Source organism: Anopheles gambiae, chromosome 2 (assembly GCF_943734735.2).
Source record: "Anopheles gambiae chromosome 2, idAnoGambNW_F1_1, whole genome shotgun sequence".
In the NCBI taxonomy this organism is placed as follows: Eukaryota; Metazoa; Arthropoda; class Insecta; order Diptera; family Culicidae; genus Anopheles; species Anopheles gambiae.
In genome coordinates, this window is record NC_064601.1 from 88,704,142 (window position 1) to 88,724,811 (window position 20,670).

Below are 20,670 nucleotides of genomic sequence, written 5' to 3' on the forward strand. Positions count from 1 at the left end.
AAATACAAACATAAACTGTCCTCTGAACTCTCTTTCATCTACCCACCACCACCCGACTTCATTCACAAATCCCACCCCCAACCGGCCTCGGCCGGAAAGATCCAACACAAAACTCACCACCCTCAGCGTAATTGTCACCCGGGCCAAAGTGTCTGCCGGTGACAGTTACGAGAAAAGGCGGGAATGTATTGCTTTGAGTTATATGCGGCACGCACGCATTTACACCTCGTGCGCGCGCTCTCTCTCTGGTGCCATTGTGCCGGTGTCGGCGTGTCCTCGTGTCACAAAAGTATGCCCCGGTGTGTGACCGAAAGCATTTTCCAACTAGCTCAAGCGATATGGTGACGATGATGATGATGATGTTGGTTGTTTTTCCAGCCACACTGTGTATCCATTTCGCACTCCCGGTCGCCGCGAGAATGGACAAGAACCCGGACGACGACACTTTCCTGCCTTCCTGTATCGCCTGCGGGAAATTGTAGGAAATTGTTTCGAGTTATTCTAGGCACCCCCCTCCAAAGTCCTGCCGCCCGTTTTTCGGTGCCGGCTGGATGCGTTGTCTTGTGCGTACTGCGTGCCGGGGACACAGCGAGGGGTGTGGGTTTCCGGGATCTGTTTATGAGTAATTGCAATTTCCTTGTTGCAGCACCCCGTTCGGTTCGGTTGCAAGTTTTTCCCACTGCCGGAACCGGAGTAAAGTGTGTACTCTGTGCAAGCCCTGAACTTTGTTGCAAAGTGTAAGATAGTGTAGCACAAAGCTGTGTTGCGATAGTGTGTTGCGTTTTTTTCGCTCTCTCTCTCACACTGTACAGTTTGCAGAAATGGGTATTTGTTTTCCGAGCGGAGAAGGGGAAGAAAAAATCGATCAACGCCAGATACTGATGTTTTCGGGGCCGCCCTTCGCTACAGCAGCTTCCTTGTCAAATGTGAAAAGTTTCAAGTGTGCCATGCCTTCGTACACATCGTCTGCTGCCGCTTGGATTGTGTTGCTGCAGAGGCGATTGTGTTAGCTTGGGACGTTCGCGTTGCTAGGGCACCAACGCGAAGGCAACCCAAAGGCCGCCTAATGGAATGGACAAATAATAAAAATTGAAGTCAAACTCCCTGCCTGCTTGCCCCACATCGTGTGGAGGGATTTTTGGCCACCCATGAAATTTGAGCATTGATTAAACAGTGGCGGGACATTGAATTCGCTACCGAAAAGGGAAGTGGACACAGATTTGTGGCACTTTTTGTGGCGGGGCCCGACTCGATCGATGGTTGCCGGCTCGCGCCAGCATCAATTTGCACTGAAATCCGATGACGGATGGCAAACGATCGATAAAAGGCACGGTTAAACACACAAACACCATCGTTCCTTCGGGCAGAGGGCCGCCGGACTTGATGAGAAGTACAAATTCGCACATTACAGTTGGATGGACACCATTAGGATCGAATGGTTTTGGGTGAGTTTGATTGTATTTCGTGGAGTTAAAGGTCGATGATTGTATTGGAGAAGGTATAGCCACTAGAGGCAGGGTACCCTTTTACAATTTGGAGGTGCATTTCTGTAAGTTCACGGTACCGATACAAGATTTCTTCAATTTGGTAGACTAAATCGGTCGCTGAACTGGATTCTGCCCAGATTAAAAGGTTCGTTTGTTGCACTTTTCATTATATTTGGCAATTGAAGACGAGAACAAATTGAATCGGGACCGGGTAATATTTGCTCTGGATTAATTCAACTCAATGAAATACTGTTTGGAATACGTTTAGCCCCTGAAAGTATACAATTTGCTTGACAAAACTGTGTCAATAAGTCTTATTGTCATTTTTTTGTCATTGTTGCTTTAGAGCAGTGCTCTCCAATCTTTTTTGGGTCACAGACCACTTGGCATTGAAAATACATTCCCCGCGACCCACATATATTGAGGGCATATAATTTGTAGATTTATTTCAAAGCATTTAGATCAAACATATGTTTAAATCTTATTCTATACATGCCTAATTAATATTTAATCTTGATTTTGAGGATAAGAAAAGCAATATATGCACTGTGATAAGCTTTTCTTTAAAAAAATCCACTGGTCCACTGCTGTTAATGCCACGGACCATAGGTTGGAGACCACTGCTTTAGAGGACCATCCAAAGATTACGTAACGCTGCAAGGCATCCAATTTATGTTTTTAAAAAGAATGGCTCACACATGTTCACTCGTTTGATGGAGTGGAATTTAAAATTATTCTTAAAATTATTTCGTTATCAATAGACCCTCGGTATTTTGTACAATATCCAAAGAAAGAAAAGGACAACATGTAACTTTTCTAATTGTGTGACAATTTCTTCTAAAATGAAGAAAAACATAAGAAAAAAATCAATTTTAGTTTCAAGATAGAGTGTATTAGTATGATTTTTTTCATTTTTAAGGATGAAGAAACACATGAAATAAATCGAGAAAGTATTCTAAGTAAACCCTTTTTCGCCGAAACATGTTTAAATCATCCATTCATTCTAAACAATGGCAAAGAATAGTTAATCAACTTTTTGTCAACAACACTTATGTGTTCCAGTTTCAATTGATTTAATGTTCAAATTCGAAATTCGACACACGACACTTTGTGTTGGATAGACATGCAGTCGAATACAATATAAAATTTACAAATAATTTGATGTTATAATTCGTAAAAGACTTATGGATCAGCAGGAAAAAAAAAGAAATAAAATGGTGACATAGGAGTGAGAGGGGATACATCAAACCACAACGTATTTAATAGACTAAATTTATTCGTTGAGATTTCACTTTCTTCGACTATGGTGGTGGAGGGGAAGGCTCAAAAACAATTATTTTCGGGATACGTTATTTATGGATGAACCTTCAGATCGTATCGAGTTGAATGATTCGAATAGTCGGGCAATCTAAAAAGAAGGTTGAAAAATGATATTTTATTAGATTTTTGAGAATGCGAATATTAAAATAAAAGTAGAATTGGATACATTTGCTCTGCTGACGATTATTTGGCTAAGTTTCTATATAAAATATCAAACACTGTGTGCTAGCATTGAAAGATAATAGTTAGATTAATTCCAACATTTTCTCTCCCCCCCTCTCCTCCCCACACAGGTAAAGATATGGTTTCAGAACCGTCGCATGAAGTGGCGCAACTCGAAGGAGCGCGAGCTGCTCGCGAACGGTGGCTCCCGCGACCAAACGCTCCCGAACAAGAACAACCCCAACCCGGACCTGTCGGACGCCCGCACCGACCGGCAAACGTCGCTCTCACCGCCTCCCCCCGCATCACCCCCGCAAGGATCGACGCCACACGATGGGCAACCACCACCTCAGCCCACAACCCCGTCGGCCTCTCCCAAACCGGCCCCAACCGCTCACCAACAGCAGGGCGCAGCACCACAACCACCGCCACCGCCGATGCTTACCTTCAAGTCCAAGTTTGAGCTGCTGAAACCGAGCGCCGTGGCCGGCGGTGCCGGTGCTGACTTTAAGTTTGACTTTGAGGATCAGGTGGCGGGAGGGAATCGACCCCCCGGTGGACACTTCCCGATGGGTGGCTTTTACCCGGGTGCGACGGATCCGGCCGTCGGGTCGGGCCGATCGAACAGTAGCGCCTCGTCGGAGCTGCAGTCGGGAGCGCAGGCCATGTACTACGACGAGTACGAGTCGGCGGGCGACTCGGACGATAGCGATGAGGAGATTAATGTCACGTGACCTGATACAAGCGACGATGAGGTGATGGGGCAGGGTGCTCCGGGCCGGATGTAAATAGAAAGGAAATGAAGAGACAAATGATCAGAAAACACATAGGGACAGAGTTTTGCATAAAATGTACGAAATTGTGTGATGTACCATAGGGGATCGAGAGAAAAGGGGGAGGGGGGGGGGGAAGGGAGTTAACCCGTTACTTCAGTCAGTGCGTCTAGTTGCTAAGTATTTATTGCGCGAACTTTAATGAATTTGTACCACTGGTTTAACTACTTCTTTCCAAACACAATTCAATCAATCAATCCACAGTACACGAACAAACACGCCCTAAAGCCAATGGTCGGAGATGTGGCGGCTGGGAAAGATTACACAGAATTTCAAATAAATGTAATTCCTGCACTAAAGCTAAACAAAACTTCGATGCAAATTGAAGAGTGTTCTTTTTTAAGAGGATTGGATTTGTCGTGAAAAAGTGTTGAGAAACGAAGTCAAATTAATTTGTGGATTAGCGAGGAATGAAACAAGCTGTGGGGTTCATGTTCACCTATGAGTCCTATTTCCAATACTCCGATAGACAGTGTCTTGTACGAAGAATTGAGGCATAAAAAATTATATGATTTACTGCATGTACAAGTAATCGCCGGATGGTTTCAATCTCCCAAATTTAATTCTATCAGATATATTTTGTTATGCAAAGCTCGCTAAAAACGGTTCTATCCATTTCAAAACCGTATAAGCTTGGACATTACACAGCTAGATGGCGCTGTCGAGCATACTAATGCGTGAATTTGAATCATAGATGGCGCTTTTTGCACAGTAGGAATGGTGAGGACGTATGATAAGCAGTAGTGTTTCTTGGGTTCATGTTCACAAGCGAGCTACTTGCGTGCATTAGCATCGTTTCTTTGGTCGTTTATTTTGTTTTTTGATTAATTTTGATTCTTTGCGATCATTTTTATCTTTTCATCCATTTTTTCTATCGATTCTTTCTATTTAATTGAATTATTTTGTGTATCTGCGAGTAATCGTTACTCATGAATTGAAATATCAACTCAAACAGTGGATGAATTCTTTATCGCGACTAGGCTTGGGCAATCCGGTTCATTTATGAACGTGAACGTAAAGTGGAGCGTAGTTTATCCCGGTACCTTATATCCGGCTGTTCGTTTATCCGTGCTGTTCGAGAAATGACAGTTCAATACAAAAGTGACATTGCGTGCTGAGGAAGATATTTGAAAAAACCGTTATCAGAGCACATTGTCATAACAAAAACCGCTATAAACCATGGCACATTTTAAATATTCTCATTTGAAAAACATGGTTTTAATTAAAATTGGGTAATTTTTATCAAAACATATGAAAAATTAACAAAAAAAAAATCAGGAATTTTGTGATGAAATATATCCTTTGACTCATTCGTGTTATTCTCTTTGTATCCGGGCGAGGTCGAGTCCCAATGAGCCCGGATAAACGGCACTCCACTGTACTAGGTTTTTCATTTAGATGAACTGAAGGTGAATCACGATTCATTCGTTCATTTCAGTTTAAGTCAAAATATGGTAAATGGTTTCTTGTTGCAAGAAGAATGAAATTTCTTTATTACGTCTTGATAAGTATTTGGCAGACCAGGACCATCTTTATTGCGACGGGTAGGACGTTCTTTTTGTGAACGATCTGGTCATACGGTTCACGTTCATATTTGTATGGGGAAAATGAACGACTTGGCGTATTAATACATTCTTTATTTCGAATGGTCGAACGTTATTTTCATGAGCAACTCAGTACATTATGATTCATAAAAAATCGATGAACGTAGGTCGCTCGTTCTTTAGGATGAATTTAATGAATCGTACAATTCCGGTTCTTGAGGCACAACTTTAATAGCGACTCGAAGAAATCATATGAATCGCAATTCGGAAGAATTGTAATAAACGAGTCTGATGAAACTTACATTAAAAATAAATGATTCAATTCAATCCCAGTTCGCTAGTTTATGAAGTACAGTGCATTGAATCAATTCAATGAATCGCGACTGACGTGAATCTATGGTATGTTTTTTTTTTTTTGGCAAATCGAGTCAATTCATTGAATCATTTATTTTCTTATCATGTCCCTGGCTGTTTGTGATTTAAGTACACCAATTAGTTCTTATAAATTTAGTGAACGACGATTCGAGTATCAACACAATCCAAAGATACTAGTAGTGTAAATAAAAGCATTCAGTTTTGTGACGTAAAGTAGATTTATTATTTGTTAAAAAGAAGAAGAAAAAACAGCTACAAACAAAGCATTTCCAATGTTCCTCGTCGTCTCGGGCTCTTGCTCCCGGCGGATAACGATGGAGTTAACAGCGCTCTTCTACCGTTTTCTATCGTTTTCGTACAAACACGTGCTTGTATCATATCTCTCCTCTACATCGCTGTATCTCAGAGAGAGAGAGAAGGGGGCTATTATATTGCTTCTTTGCTATAATATTAGTTATCGTAATGTCGACACTTCTTCTTCTACTGTTTTTTTTTTAATTGTTGTCACACACTTTGGCTTAAATGCAAAACGAAACAAAGACACTGCACCAGGGACATCTTCGAAACGAAAGGAAACATAACTCTGCTCTTTACTGACCGAGCGAAGAAAAACAAAAACACGCATGCATAGAATTTGTATGCAATATAGATAGAATGAAGAAATAAAGGAAAGTAACATCAATAAAGAACAAAAAACAACATAACAGACACAACAAACATACTTTTCCACACGTGCACATACACACACACACACTAGCACAATTACACACGCACGCTCGTCAACACCTCAATACATGGCACGCCTTGAATCGTGTGCGAGTCTTCCCTCCCTATACTCCCACCAAACCAGTGGAGCTTAGTGTCCCTCCGCCTCCTGCTGCTTCAGGTAGGCGGAAATTGCGTCCAGATCGCGCCGCATCCAGTCCGCATTCAGCCGGATCGTCTCGATCGACTGCGACACGGTCCGCTCGGTGCCGGGGAAATCGTGCTCGCGGAAGAACTGCTCCACCTCCTTCGCCCGCTCCTCGGTCGAGAAGTTCTCCGTCAGGTACTTGATCAGCCGGGCCAGTAGAAAACCGCCCTCGTACTGGTTCAGCAGCACCTGCCAGTGCTCGCAGAAGTAGTCCCACGCCATGTCGCGCCCCTTCGGGTTGATGGCGACCGACACGATGACGAACACCGAGTCCTGGGCGCGCACCTCCTCAGACATTGCAAAATCGATTACCTTGCGCAGTATGTCGACGTTGCCGATCGAGCCGAGGGCGCGCGAAATGCGATCCTTCTCCTCGTGCAGATCGGTCGCTCGGTACAGGCGCAGCATTTCGTCGTACGTGGCCAGATCGCCATGCTGGAGCACTGCCCGGTAGCAGGTGCTGCGCAGATCGGCGGGAAGGACACTCTTGTTTTGGGCGTGTTCCTCGAATCTGTGGAGGGGAAGGATATTGAGTGTTACTTTTGCTTTCCACACCTCTTCCTTCATCGAATTACATACCTTCTCTTCGCTTCTGCCACCGTCTTTGGGCACCCGAATGACACGAGTCGACCAAGCACGAGTGAACGCAGCAGCGTGTCGAGATGGCTCTCGCCTGGCTTCACATCCCAGCCCAGCTTTTCTGCAACCGGTTGGTAAAGGCGAACGCCGTACTCGCTGAACTGCTTCTCGGCCGGCGTGTGCGCCAGCAGGAGCTGTAGCTTGGCTAGGCAGTTCGAAATCGACGACCAGACGGTGTAGTTGTTCTCGTTTCGATAAGCATCGATCACCTTCAGGGCCTACAGAATGACAATAAACAACATTTTAGGAGCTTTGCAACGTAACGACGCAAGTCCACACTATACTTACATCAACGGTGGAACTCTTGCCTGCCTGCACCAGCGCAAACAGATCGTCAATCAGCCCCAGCCGATCGAGCGGCGGCAGCGTCATGTTCTTGATCGCTGGCAAAAACTGCTCCAACATCTCCGCCGGATACTGCGTCCGGTAGTACCCGATCGTGCCCGGGTTGATCTTCACCCAGTCCTGCTCTCCGACACCCTCCACCGTAATGTCAGCGGTCGCCGTTTCCAGCACGGTCGATACGGCATTGCCCGACGACGGTGTGGACACGTTGATCGGTATCATCCACAGCGACTGTTCCGGCGCTTCACACCCATCCGCACAGAACTTGGACTGCGCGATGCTCAAAACGCGCCGATTGCCCTCCAGCTGCTTCGACGAACGTACCTGCACCACCGGGAAGCCCATCCGCTGGATCCAGGTGGACATAACGGCGCCCACCGGTTTGCTGCTCGCCTCCTGCAGCGCATTCCACAGATCCTCGGTGCGCGTGTTGTTGTACTGGTGGCGCGTTAGGTACAGGTTCATGCCCCGCTTAAAGTCCTCGTCGCCGATGTAGTGGTGCAGCATGCGAATCACACTCGCGCCCTTGTTGTAGCTGATCTCGTCGAAAATCTCATCGATCTCGGACGGATGCCCGACCGGCACCTCGATCGGGTGCGAATTGCGCAAACAGTCCAGCTCGAGCGCCCGCGTATACATGTCCGTCACGAACTGCGTCCAGATGTCGTAGTCCGGGAACAGGTGATCCACGCACAGGAACTCCACGAACGATGCGTACCCTTCGTTCAGCCACAGATGCGTCCACCATTCCATCGTCACGAGATTGCCGAACCACTGGTGCGCGATCTCGTGCCCCACCGTCAGCGCGATCGATTGCTTCCTGATGAGCGACGTATTCTCCGGATCGACCAGCACGAACGTTTCCCGGTACGTGATGAGGCCCCAGTTTTCCATCGCGCCCGCCGAAAAGTCGGAAATAGCAATCAGATCCATCTTGGGCAGTGGATAGGCAATGTTAAAGTAGTCCTTGTAGTACGGCAGCACCTTCGTGGCGACGTCCAGTGCGAACCGGCCCTGCTCGCGCTTTCCGACCGGCGTGTACACGCGCACCAGCACACCGTCCGCCGACCGGTCCTCGACGTAATCGTACTCGCCGACGACGACCGCCACCAGATAGGTGGACATGACCGGTGTCCGATCGAACTTGAAGTGCACCGTGTTGTCGGACGGTTCCGGGCGCTCCTCCACCACGGGCATGTTCGACAGAGCCACCAGATTGGTCGGCACAATCAGCGAGATATCGAACGTGGCCTTTATGGCCGGTTCGTCCCAGCAGGGAAAGCAGCGGCGCGCATCCGTGGCTTCGAACTGTGTCACACCGGCGTACCGCTCTTCCCCGGTCGGCGAAAAGTATTTGCTGCGATAGAAGCCCTTCATCTTGTCGTTCAGCTCGCCGCTAAACTCAACCGCCAGGGTGGCCTTGCCGGGCGGGATTTCCGCCCCGAACACGAAGCAGGCCGTTTCCTGCCCCGCATCGAACTGTATGTCCTGGGCGGTGAGCTGCTGGTCGCCGAACGAAACCGTCGCCGTGCCGAGCTTCAGGTCCAGTGCGTTGAGCGTGATGCGATCCGTTGCTTCCACGACCTGGTGAGAAGAGGAAAGAAACATATTAGTGTGGTGCGATGAGGTACGAAACTATACGAGATTTAACGTCTCTATTCGCTGTCGGATCCCATAGAGCCGTTGGTAAGTCATTGATCTGACACACGATCAGTCGCCGGATCGAATCCAATCCTTGGTAGTGTGCAAAGATTTTTAAGAAAGGTAATTTAAAGAGACCGAGGCCAAACCAATACCGCGTTGGTGTGTTGTGGTGGTACAGTCGGTAACTTGTACGACTTACAAACATGGGATCTCAAGCCCCGAATAGACGTAGGATGTTTGGAAGAGTCAGCCTAATAAAATAAGTGTGTTATATGAACTTATTTTGATGTCGAACTCCCATACGTAGGACTTGACTTGATGACTGACTCATCATGCTATGTGTAGTCAGTAAATAAGTCACTGAATACCTAGCCCCAGTATAATGGATGGTACATGCACGCAAGCCTTAACCGACAACGGTTGTTTCGCAAAGAAGAAGAAGAAGATGATGAGGATGGAAGAGTGTAATTAAACACATTTTAACAGACACGTACGTAGACTTTTGAGGTCAATTTTCAGACAAAATTGATAAAATAATAACTCTATAGTGGTGATTGTATTACTAAGAAAATAGATAACTTCAAAATGAGATTTGTCTCCAGTTTTGCTCACGTTTACGGTCAACAATAATAAACAACACCCGTCCAGACGCTCTCTGTGTCAGACATGTACCCCGTGTGCTCTCAAACAAAACAAATTGTGCATTTCAACCAGCTGAGGTCCACATTTTGAGGTATTTTTTCCAATTTTTTTTTCTATATGTCTGGTGAAAATGCTGAAGTACTTAAAATTACAAAAAAACATACACAATGTATAGAGAATTTACAAAAAAAAAAAAATATTGTTTACTCCGAAAAAGACATTTTCCGTACGTGTATATTGCACTATATACATTCCCCCTTTTTTGTACTTCCCCCTTCTGCACAATGCAAATCGCAGCTTGTAATGACAAGTCAGCATTTTATTTTCGTCTACGTGCCCCGTTAGCTTTAAATGGGTTGCGAGGCGGTCAGATGTGTTTTTGCAACGGTCTAGCAAGGTCGTTTACCTTGCAGTTGAACCGTCTCCACCGACGCAGCTGTACGTATCGCATACTTTGCAAAGGAAAATGGTAAGAGCTCATCCATAAATTCCGTAGCGCAAATATTGACAATTGGGGATCTTAGCTCATTGTTTAAATAATTTTAACGTGGGGCGTATCTCTATTATATTTCGATCCAAGATCTTCGATATTTGATCATATTTAGGGGTTGCCGTTTTACGGAGCTTATGACAATATGGGCACTGTAAAAACACTGCAATATTGATTCCAACACGTTTCTTTTTACGTGCTTTAAAATTAAAAATATCTTTCGGTCAAGATCACGTATGGCATACGTGAATAACAATATTGATCAAAACAGCACTGCTTAATCTTATACAAAATTTTTATGCAGGGTAAAATGACTATAACCACTTGGCCAAACTGGCCATGAAATGGCAAAACATCAAGTGTCTGAAACTATAGCCTGACATATTGGCAAATAACGACCAAATATCAATACATTTTTATGAAAAAATAATATTATAGGACAGCAAACTATTTAACCTGAGTTTCATTTCTAAGCAAACTTAGGATTTTCTAAAATATGGAAATATTTCATAGCATTGATTCTGTTAAAATGGTTGTGCATTTTAGCTCATGTTTACAAGACTCCATTTTATTAACCCAACATGGGCAAACTTTAATAAAGTTGCTGCAGTTTCCTGTCTAAAATAAATGCCTTAAATAATGAAAAACAACGCAATGCTTATTTTCTCTAAGACCAAATAACACAAAAAACTGTGTTTATGTAATTTACTTCAATCACTTTTGGTACAACCCAAATCTACATCCCCTGGGTCGTCAGCCGCCCATTGATTGCTACCCAGCGTTGAGCAACTTTTGCTTTCATTTCATTCATCTGATGTTTCCGCTCTTATCGCTTTGTGTTCTTGCCCATTCTTGAGTCTTGGCTGCTCGGTCCGGCTGTCGAGCAACAGCAAACGGTGAAGCTATTCCCGCCGATTTTTATTGCCCATACGTAAACCCATGCTTTTTTGTGTGTTGTGTTTGCGAGATCATTCGTTATGCTGTTATTCGCGATTCCCAAGCCCGTATTGCTTGCAATGGTGGAGACAAATTTGGCAAACCCGAGACGAAAGAACGAAGAAACCTGTTTCTCGACTGGATCACAAGATATACCGACTGGTAGATCAGTTTCTTCTTGTCATTTCCGTCCCGATACGTACTGGCCTGACGCGTGAGAATAGTTGACAGGAAGTTTTAACGATCACGTTTGTCGTTTGTCGTTTCATTGATGATCTTCCGATCGCGACATTGGTCGCCTAAGATATATTGTTAGAGCTTTTTCATGCTTATTTCTTTTTAAATTCCATGTTACGATTTAAGAACTTCTTGTTCTAAAACTATTAAAGTGGGGACACTTAAATAGTCCAAATTGATAGATACTAGCAAAATATACGATACAAGCAAATGTTTATTCATATTTATACTACTAACTGACACCACTGCTAACAACAGCAAAGTAGAAAACATATGTCTAATGGGATTATTATTCTAAAATTATACCAAACGAACATAGAGTCTTAATCACTCCAGAAGGGTAACAGATTACCAGACAGCTACACGATCGTTTCATGTTGATTGCAAGGATTAATATAAATAACATCGAACCCTTTTTTGCCCTTAACAACACCCCACCAGCACCCCCCCCCACCCCCCCCCCCCCCCCCCTTTGCTGTCTCATTTAGAAAGCAAAATAAACATAATCCGTTCCGGATCACAATAAATCGCCTAAAAGCAGAAAACGATCGCAACGAAAAAAATGACCGCAAATCTTGTCCAATTTGTTGAAAATTCGAAGAATTCTAAAGCCCGAACACCGTCGGCACGTCATTATGCCGGGAAGCCATAAATATGCCGGACCATGATCACCAAACAAACAGGCTATCATCAAAAACACCTTCAAGATGTTAATGAACTGTTACGATCGTCTCGCAAAAGTTCTTCCCAAAAGCTTGTCGGAAGTATAACAAGGTGTAGATCTGCTTTCCACGAAAACGGCTAATGACCGCAACCGAAAGGGACACCATAATTCTCCAAACATCCGCTCACGGCTAGCCGATTAGACGATCTTGTCCCCTTCGTCCTTCTGCTAATAGTTCTCGTTTGCTACACACACACATCCCTCTCAGGGACACCGGCCAGTGGGATGGAAGTGAGAGGGTGAAATACTTCCACTACTCACTACTACCGGGCAGCCTCTGGGTTTGCGTGCCACGCGCGTTGGTGGTACGGAATTCAGGCCTCCGCTCCGGCGTTCGCTTTCGTGAGCTGTCATAGCTGTTTGGTGGCTCATTTTTCTGCACCCTTAACCAAGCTGTTGACGAGGGTACGACGTTGGTTGTGCTTGATTTATGCTAAACAATCTCTTCTCCCCGGTCCGGATTGGCGGCTAATTTCGCTTAACCGCAAACCATGCGGAACACACCACTGACAACCACACGCTCTGTGTAGTGAAGGTTGCCGGAGGTTTAATCGCGGGGCAACGAAACAAAAAAATACAAACCGGAGAGCAAACAAATATCTCGCACCTCTATCCCACGCAAATTCGAAAGAAACTCCCAAGAAAGGGGGAGACGGTTGGGGGTGGGCACCGCACGACTTAAAATGTTGTTTTTAAAACTCCAACATTGAACTATGCCGCCGCGATCCCGAACCGGTCTGCTGAGCCGGCGTGGCGATCCCACACCACGTGACGTTGTGGTTGTTAATGCTGTTGTGGTTAATGCTGTTGTGGTTTTATTCCCTTGTCACAAAAAAAAGAACTGGGATTGGCACACGTATAGGAAGAAGTAGTTTATATTTGTGATTTATAAAAATAAATAGTTTGGAAAGCAACATTATCATGAGGTTACTGTGTGAAGCTTTCAGGACAAAATCGCCCCAAGGGGCCAAAACTAGCTTTGGATGTGTGACCAGTTCATGATACTTTGTAAATGGTACTCTGTGGCCATTCAGTATAAGTATGATTCAAATGCCAGTTAAATATAGTTTGAAGAGACGTCAAACATGGGAAAGCTAAAGGAACGAGTTGCTATTCTTGGTTCGAAGCATAACATAGTTTTGTGAACTGTCATTTAATGATTCAAGTTATTGGGAAGTACCATGCAGCCGTATTTTTGGGAAGTACCACGCAGCCGTATAGTTAGTTAGCTTGAACCCACGACGGGCATATCAGGTAGGATCGCTCAAACTCAATATTTCGAAAATCATACATCTCTAAGGATTCATGAATCCCTGGAGATATGTGAATTTAAATGGATTCATTAATCTTTCGAGATACATAAATCCTTGAAGTTTTATGGATCTTTTGGGATTCATGAATCCTTGCAGATACATGAGTTTTTTGAGATTCATGAATCTTTGAAGAGTTTATTGGGGATTCGAATCACTCATCACTGAAGATTCGTATGAATGAATCTCAACGAAAGATTCATGAAACCCAACACTACTACAGATGAATGCAACGACTCCTCTCACTAGATTCCGCAAAATCAATATATCGTCTTATCTAGCGTATTCCTCCAGTAGTATTGCAATTTGCAAAGGCTTTTTAGTAGTTTTCTTGATTATTTTTCAATTTTTGTTGTATTACGGCTAAAACTTTTACTTTAGGACAAAATTCAGGACAGTTCAGTCAGAATAATGCTGTACATAAGTGTACCATTTTAACATTTAACGACTGTAATGACAGCTGGTCAGTAATTTACTGAGCCTTGGACCCTTGATAGGTAAAATTCATTTATTAAGTAGTATTATTCGAATTTATTGGTTTATTGGTTAGAGAGCCCATTGACTTGTGCCTTTAACTGCCAATAATTTGTCATTACTTAAATTTGCTGGCAAATTTCTCAGCAAAATAGAATTTACATTTGTTGGAGATCAATTTTAAAGAAGTTTATGTTTTTCTGTTGCCAGACTATGTTGAACTTCCCTAGTGGTTGTGCAACTTTTTTCTTTCAATACTGTAATTCAAACGATAATAACCATTGAACTCAAGCACGTACAAGTAAAAACGGTTGCTATATTGAACAGTGTCCTACAATACTTTCAAATACCTATGAAAAAGTATCATAATAAAACGAGCATTTCATTCTGAATACTGGCTGGTATTATTGAATCCGTTCGTAGCGGGAACGTACGACGCTCACATGAAATCCTAGGGATGGCAACACATTTCTTGAGCCCGCTCCTACAACGCCGCGGTGAATAACTGTAGCAACCATCTATTATAATAATATAATAATTTAATAATTTTATAATTATATAATAATTTAACAAATAAATAATAATTGCTTGAAAAACTAATATCTTGAAGTATTTTCAATGAATGATTTTGACAAAAAATATTATTTTTTGAACAATTTTATAAAGATTTAACTAGCCATTTTGCTTGAAACACAGATGAAATCGTAAATCGGAGCTAGAGCTTACTAAAAAAAAATCTGTAAATAGCAATGAATTTATTCCTTTCAAATTTGAAGATCAGTCACCATGCGGCGAATTGGTTCGATTTGTTTATGTTTGCAAATTTAAGATAAGAACTAGAAAAGGATGATCTCGTAAGTTAAGCAAAAATGGCAGTTTGATTGAGAACAGAGGTGTCAAAATCTTAATTTTAAAACTATCTGCTATCAATCCATACCATGAGTCTAAATAATAATCCAAATTTAATATTAATCTCTCTTTTTAATGTTTTCTTTTGATAGAACTGGCATAAAAAATTCATTCCATGCAAGCAACATCCCAGGATCCAAAACAAATCAGTATCCACTCAAACGATGATCGCTTGAACAATCCATGACGCGCACCGCATAAAACCGATCCCTCCCCTTTATGGTTTCCATGTTGCATGGGAAGGACAGGGTAGGCGCGATCACACAATTTAAATGTCACTTTGCAACACTGTACCGCCGGCGATGCGGAGGGAAAGCAAAACAACAACAAAAATACAATACATTCACAATCCAGCCCTCTCCCTCCCACCCAACCATATGATCGGGACGCCGTTTTGCGCTTGTTGCATCATCATACTGTCCCACCTTCCGGTGCCCTTTCCCCCTTTCTCCAAACACCCCCACACATTCAGACACACAAACACACACAACCTCGCGATCGCGTTTCCCTTACGCGATCGTACCTTTCCCTTTGTGCATGTATGTTGTTGCCCGCTTTCTGCTCTGCTCCTTCAAACTGGAGCGAGAGAGCGTGCGCACACACATTTGTTTCGTTATGCTAATTCGCCCCACATGAGAAGGGGGGGAGGGGTGTACCGTTATGTTGTTTTATTTACCACCGGATTTACCGTTGCAAATCCGTACCCCGCGACCCCCCCGCCAACCACACCGCGCACACACGTTGTCCAGTTCGTGATCGCGATTATGTGTGGTATTTGGTGGTGTGTTACTGTGTTTGGTATGTTTTGCATTTGTGTTGTTTTTACTTTTTGTTTGTTTTAGACCTCCCCCTTCATACTTCCCGTTTCTTCCGGCCTTAGAGTGCAACGTGAGCGAGGAAATGGAATTGGAAGGCAAGAATAATTCTCGATCGTGGAAGAGGAGGCAAATTGATGCTATCACAGTACCGTAGAAGGCCAATGGCGATTATGTTCCTGTAAGAGGTAAGGGGCAAAACAATGTAACACCCTGCATTGGAACCCTTTTGAAGGGTGCATTTGAACCTCTATTGGGTTAAACACATCAAGGACTAACCCCACGACACCGTGGGACCGTTCCGCAAACGCCCAAGCTTTCACGATCGCGCGCGATCTGCTCTTTAGCGTTAGAAAGTACGGCAAACGGATTATAGAATTTATTGCCTTGAATGAACAGAATGAACTTTGCCGTGGCATTTTCAAACACTGGCAATAAAGTATGGAAAGAAAGTGAACGAGCGGCTGGAAGGCATTTCTTTCCACCCCGCAGCAAACGCCAACACCGATGGGAAAAATATGATCCACCTGGTGGGCTCTGGCAGCGGGAAAGAGCCGGGCCCGTTAATAGCAAATGGGATAGTGAAAGTGATTTTCTAGCATTTTCTCCAGCCGCAACGAATTGGATTCACCGCCGTTTTGCAGTTTACAGGAAGCATAAGTTGGTTGTAAGCAGTGTGTGGTGCAAGCTAATTATTAATCGCACGAGGATACGGGGCAAATGGTGACCACCCACTACATTGGGCGCTTGGATGAGTTATTTGTCCGGTAGGCGGTTTTCTCCCTCTCTCTTTTCGGCTCTCATGTTTGATAAGCGTGGCTCGTCCGTGAAAAGGGCAAAACGCTTATGCTTGAACGTTTTTCGTTTTGTTTTTTTCGTTTATTCACTTGTTTGCTTTGAGGGGAAAACTGCAGGGCGAAGCCATTTGGGTGGCGATGTCCAAGTGCCGAAGGTTAATGAACTGATTTTGGGGGATGGTGGAGGCGCAATGTTTGGCGCAATCCGGGAATCGATTTTGTTGGAAGTTTGAAACGTTTCTTTTTCTTTTTCAACTTGTGGAAGTTGAACCTGTGTTTTAAATGGATCAATTTCAAAATAACATTCATTGCTTTAACATTTACTTGCACATGGGATGTTGAAGGACATTTTTAGCTTATGAATTACTAAATAAATTTAAAAAAAATGGCAAAGTTTAACACAGGGCCTTGGTGTTGGGAAAATTCTATCAGGAAACCATTTTTTTATTATAAATTTACTTCTAAAAAAAGTATTTTTTCTAACATTTATTTTGTATGTTCTTACGAAATAAAAAATATTTGTTTGTTATTTAGACACTTTTTGCCATGTGTTAGTAAGTGGGGTTTGCGTTCGGCGAGTAAATCAATATTTCATAAATAAAATGTACCCTCTTTGCGTTGATTTATTATCTAAATGGTGGACCAGAAAGTATAAGCACGATTTCTAAGGGATGTTACTAGTAAACGGATGATGCAAAACAGCTGTGGTTTGATTGTTTACGTTCAAAGCTACTAACTAGTGCATCGAAAACCGTTTCCTCTAAAATGAAAAGCATTTCTGTCGAAAAGCGTTAAAGTTTTTTGCACAAATAGTGCTCGGTGCTCCTAACATTTCGCTAAGCCAATGAACGAAATTGAAAGATGTGAGTCATCCAAAAGTTTCTGGAGGACTAGCTTCGAATATGCGCCAAAAAGTGGTCGAAAACTTGAACATATGGACCAAAAGTGTCGCAAATCGTTTGGGACATGTGTGCGCTGAACCTGATGGCATGGGCGTCGTCAAGTCAAAAGTACTGTCATTAGCTGCTATTACTTTCCGTACTGGCAAAAGTACTGTCCTTAGTGCTTATAGGATTTTCCAGAAGTTCTCATAGCTGTGGGACACTTTATTGACTCTTTCTTACAGCAAATGAACTTATTGTAATGGGAATTGGACTCTCTAGCACCCTTGTTGGACAAATCCAGTAGGAATTTCCAACGAGCCTGTCCGAAAAGGGTGCCATAGAGTTCAATTTCCAACGGATAAAGTTCATTTCCAATGGGAAAGAGTCTAGGAAGTGTCACACAACTATGAGAACCCCTGGAAAACCCTGTATTACTTTCTGGTCCATCCTTTATGTTTTGTTGGTTAGCATATAATCTAGTAGTTATGTATATGATTTTTGCACTTCCAACGAATTTCCGAAGGCTCTTTGGAGGTAAAAATAGTACCGTTACAAATCAGTTGGCCGAATAATTACTTTAGAAAATCAAAAACTTAATGAATGACACACACAATGTAAGACCATTTAGTAACAAATTAAGTCATCAATTTACGTTTATACATTTTCCAGCTTGAATCAAATCATGCCCTTCCTTCTTGACGCAAACTTTAGCACCTTTAGAAGAAAGCAGCTGTACAAAGTTATAACAATCACTTCATTGTCCCCTTCCTGCAGTTAAGTTGCTGCTCAAGAAGATAGCAAGAAAGCAACCTCATCTTATCACACCATAAAATACACTCCCCAAGACACGACCAGCCAAACAGTAAAACCGTCCAGCATGAGCCTTTCTTCCATCATTCCCTTCTCTGTCCTGAGGAAAAAATGTCCCCGAAGCACATTTTTCCCTTCCCTCCTCCGAATGTGTTTTGACGATACTAACAGCAAGCAAACACATGTGTTTGCATGGGATGAAAAATGGCCGGCCATCGGAACGGGAGGGGGGCTGTACACCGTGTCCCACCGCCGATAAGATGTTCCCCCCGGGGATTCCCACCCAAAACGACTCACCTTCAGCTCCACCGCGGTGTTACCCTCGAACGTGAGGGCGGTCAGGTTGGGCTTCAGCGTCAGCCGGTAGTGCTCGGGCACCACGTTCGTGGGCAGGCGCTGAAACTTGGGCTTGCCGGTAGTTGCGGACATTTTGTATTCACTTGTTTCGCACACGTCACTGCCGTCGATGGTGGCGGAGGTGCTGCTGTAGCGACGCTGTGTCTCTCGAGTACAGCAGGACACGGTTCTGGCACTGTTTCCGTCACACCCGTACGCAACCGGACGCACCACTGCGGACCACACACCGGATGATTGCTTGGGAGCGAAATGCACGAAGCAACCGCTGCTCGATTGTTGTCGCTGCACGCACGCGGAAACGCGGGAGCGGAGGGGAGTGTTTCGTTGTTCACGCAATCGGTACCGTTGCCACGCCGACGTGAGACCTACTGTCGCTGCTGCCGCTGGTGACGTGACCGCCGACGGTGAGTTGAACAAATAGCACTGTTTCGCCGCGGTGGCGACGGAATCGTTCCACCGTCCGGCACTGTATGGACGCGGTGCTGGTGCTTGCGGTGCTGCTAGTGCTGTGGTGTGCTGGAAGTACTGAACGCAGACTGCGGGCGCTAGACGTCGATTGCCGTACAAAAGGCGCATGGAAAGGGAAGAAATAGGCGTGTGCGTGTGTGTGTGTGTGTTGTACTTTACGATATAGGGCAGAAAACACGGACCGGACACGGGGAATAGAGCTGAGCAGTTCGACGAGGAAATCGCGACAGATAGAGAGAAAAAACACCGCACCGACCGAGTGGCACACTCTCTTCTTCAACGTTTTGCTACGCTTCTTGCTGTTGTTGTTTTGAGATTGCCAACTTTTTTGACAGCTGCAATCGCCCCGTCTCTGTTTCGCTGCTGTCGGGAACGAAGAAAACATCTGGAGAGAGATAGAACATAACGGAGAAGCGGATGGTGGTCTCGCTCGTGCAGTGTGAAGTTAGGTGGGCTCTACACGTCGGCATACGCAATCCTGAGAAACCTGTCAAAGTGACGTCGACAGCTGTTTGCGGATGGTTTGAATTAATTTGACCGTTAAAGGCCAATCGTAGAGCAAAATATTGCGGAAACAAAGTTATAAACCATCTTCAAGGGCAAATTGGGAAACGTGTTGCGATTGAACTGAGTGAAAGGCTAAATTTACTCCTTCATCTGAACGAATACAACGGTGGACATCAATACAGTCTTTCCCAGAGTTACGCGACACTCGAGATGCGCGAATTTTTAGTGTTGACAGTTCATAGGTCAAATTGTTTCAATTTCTTGCAGCAAAGGATAGATTTAATCACACATTCCGGATTTAAATTTCTTCTTTTATTAGGCGTAAGCGTCCTACGCGTACATGCCGGCTTATACAGGCTTTCGAGATTTAATTCATTACCTCGTAGTCGGATAGTCAGTCTGTCCATTGAGTCCATGGTCCGAGGGGAAGGTCCATTCTGGGCTTGAACCCATGACGGGCATGTTATTAAGTCGTTCAAGTTGACGACTGTACTACGGGACAGGCCCCTTAAAATCAGGATTTAAATTTATGTTATGTTTTTACAAAAATTACCCATTTTTTATTAAAATCATGTTCTTCTAATGAGAACATTTGAAATTAGCCATGAATAATAGTGTTTTTTTGTTATGACAATGTGCTCTGATAACATTTTTTTAAATATCCTCCTCAAAACGCAATACCTTTGTATTGAACTGATTCATTTCTCAACAGCACGGATAAACGGACAGCCGGATAAAAGGTACCCGAATAAACGGCGCTCCACTGTACTTTTTTAGAAAAAAAGATTGATACAAGGAAATTAGAGTGGTCATCATGGCTGTCATGCATATTTTAAAAACATTTTGGTTCAGATGTTTGGTTATCGAAAAGGCTTACCTTTTCATTTGTTGTTTTGAAATCAAAACTATATCGCAATATTAAATCAATCATAAATAGCTGGCTCAACAAAGTACAGAGTTCATTGAATTGTTCGTATTTATTTCATTCATTTAAATTGTTTACTTCACTTACTTCACCCCTGCCTTTTACTTCCCCGTTTCAAATCCC

General features: G+C 43.8%; 2 protein-coding genes across 2 annotated transcripts in view; one reads left to right on the plus strand and one right to left on the minus strand.

Moving 5' to 3' along the window:
- The window catches only part of LOC1276399 (transcription factor mef2A), a 28,048-nt gene extending 23,924 nt beyond the window's left edge, over positions 1-4,124 (plus strand). Inside the window, exon 5 of the mRNA XM_061646134.1 lies at positions 3,101-4,124. Within this exon, the coding sequence (XP_061502118.1) occupies positions 3,101-3,703 (603 nt within the window). The 3' untranslated portion in view covers positions 3,704-4,124. The remainder of the gene's footprint in view (positions 1-3,100) is intronic.
- A 1,796-nt stretch (positions 4,125-5,920) lies between these two features.
- Positions 5,921-19,461, minus strand: LOC1276400 (puromycin-sensitive aminopeptidase). Its single transcript, XM_556379.4, has 4 exons — positions 18,588-19,461; positions 7,562-9,202; positions 7,214-7,491; positions 5,921-7,145 (listed from the first exon to the last, which is right to left on the minus strand). Exons 1-4 carry the CDS (start codon positions 19,221-19,223, stop codon positions 6,578-6,580), a joined length of 3,123 nt encoding a protein of 1,040 aa, XP_556379.4. The 5' UTR covers positions 19,224-19,461; the 3' UTR covers positions 5,921-6,577.
- Between the last annotated feature and the right edge of the window lie 1,209 nt (positions 19,462-20,670).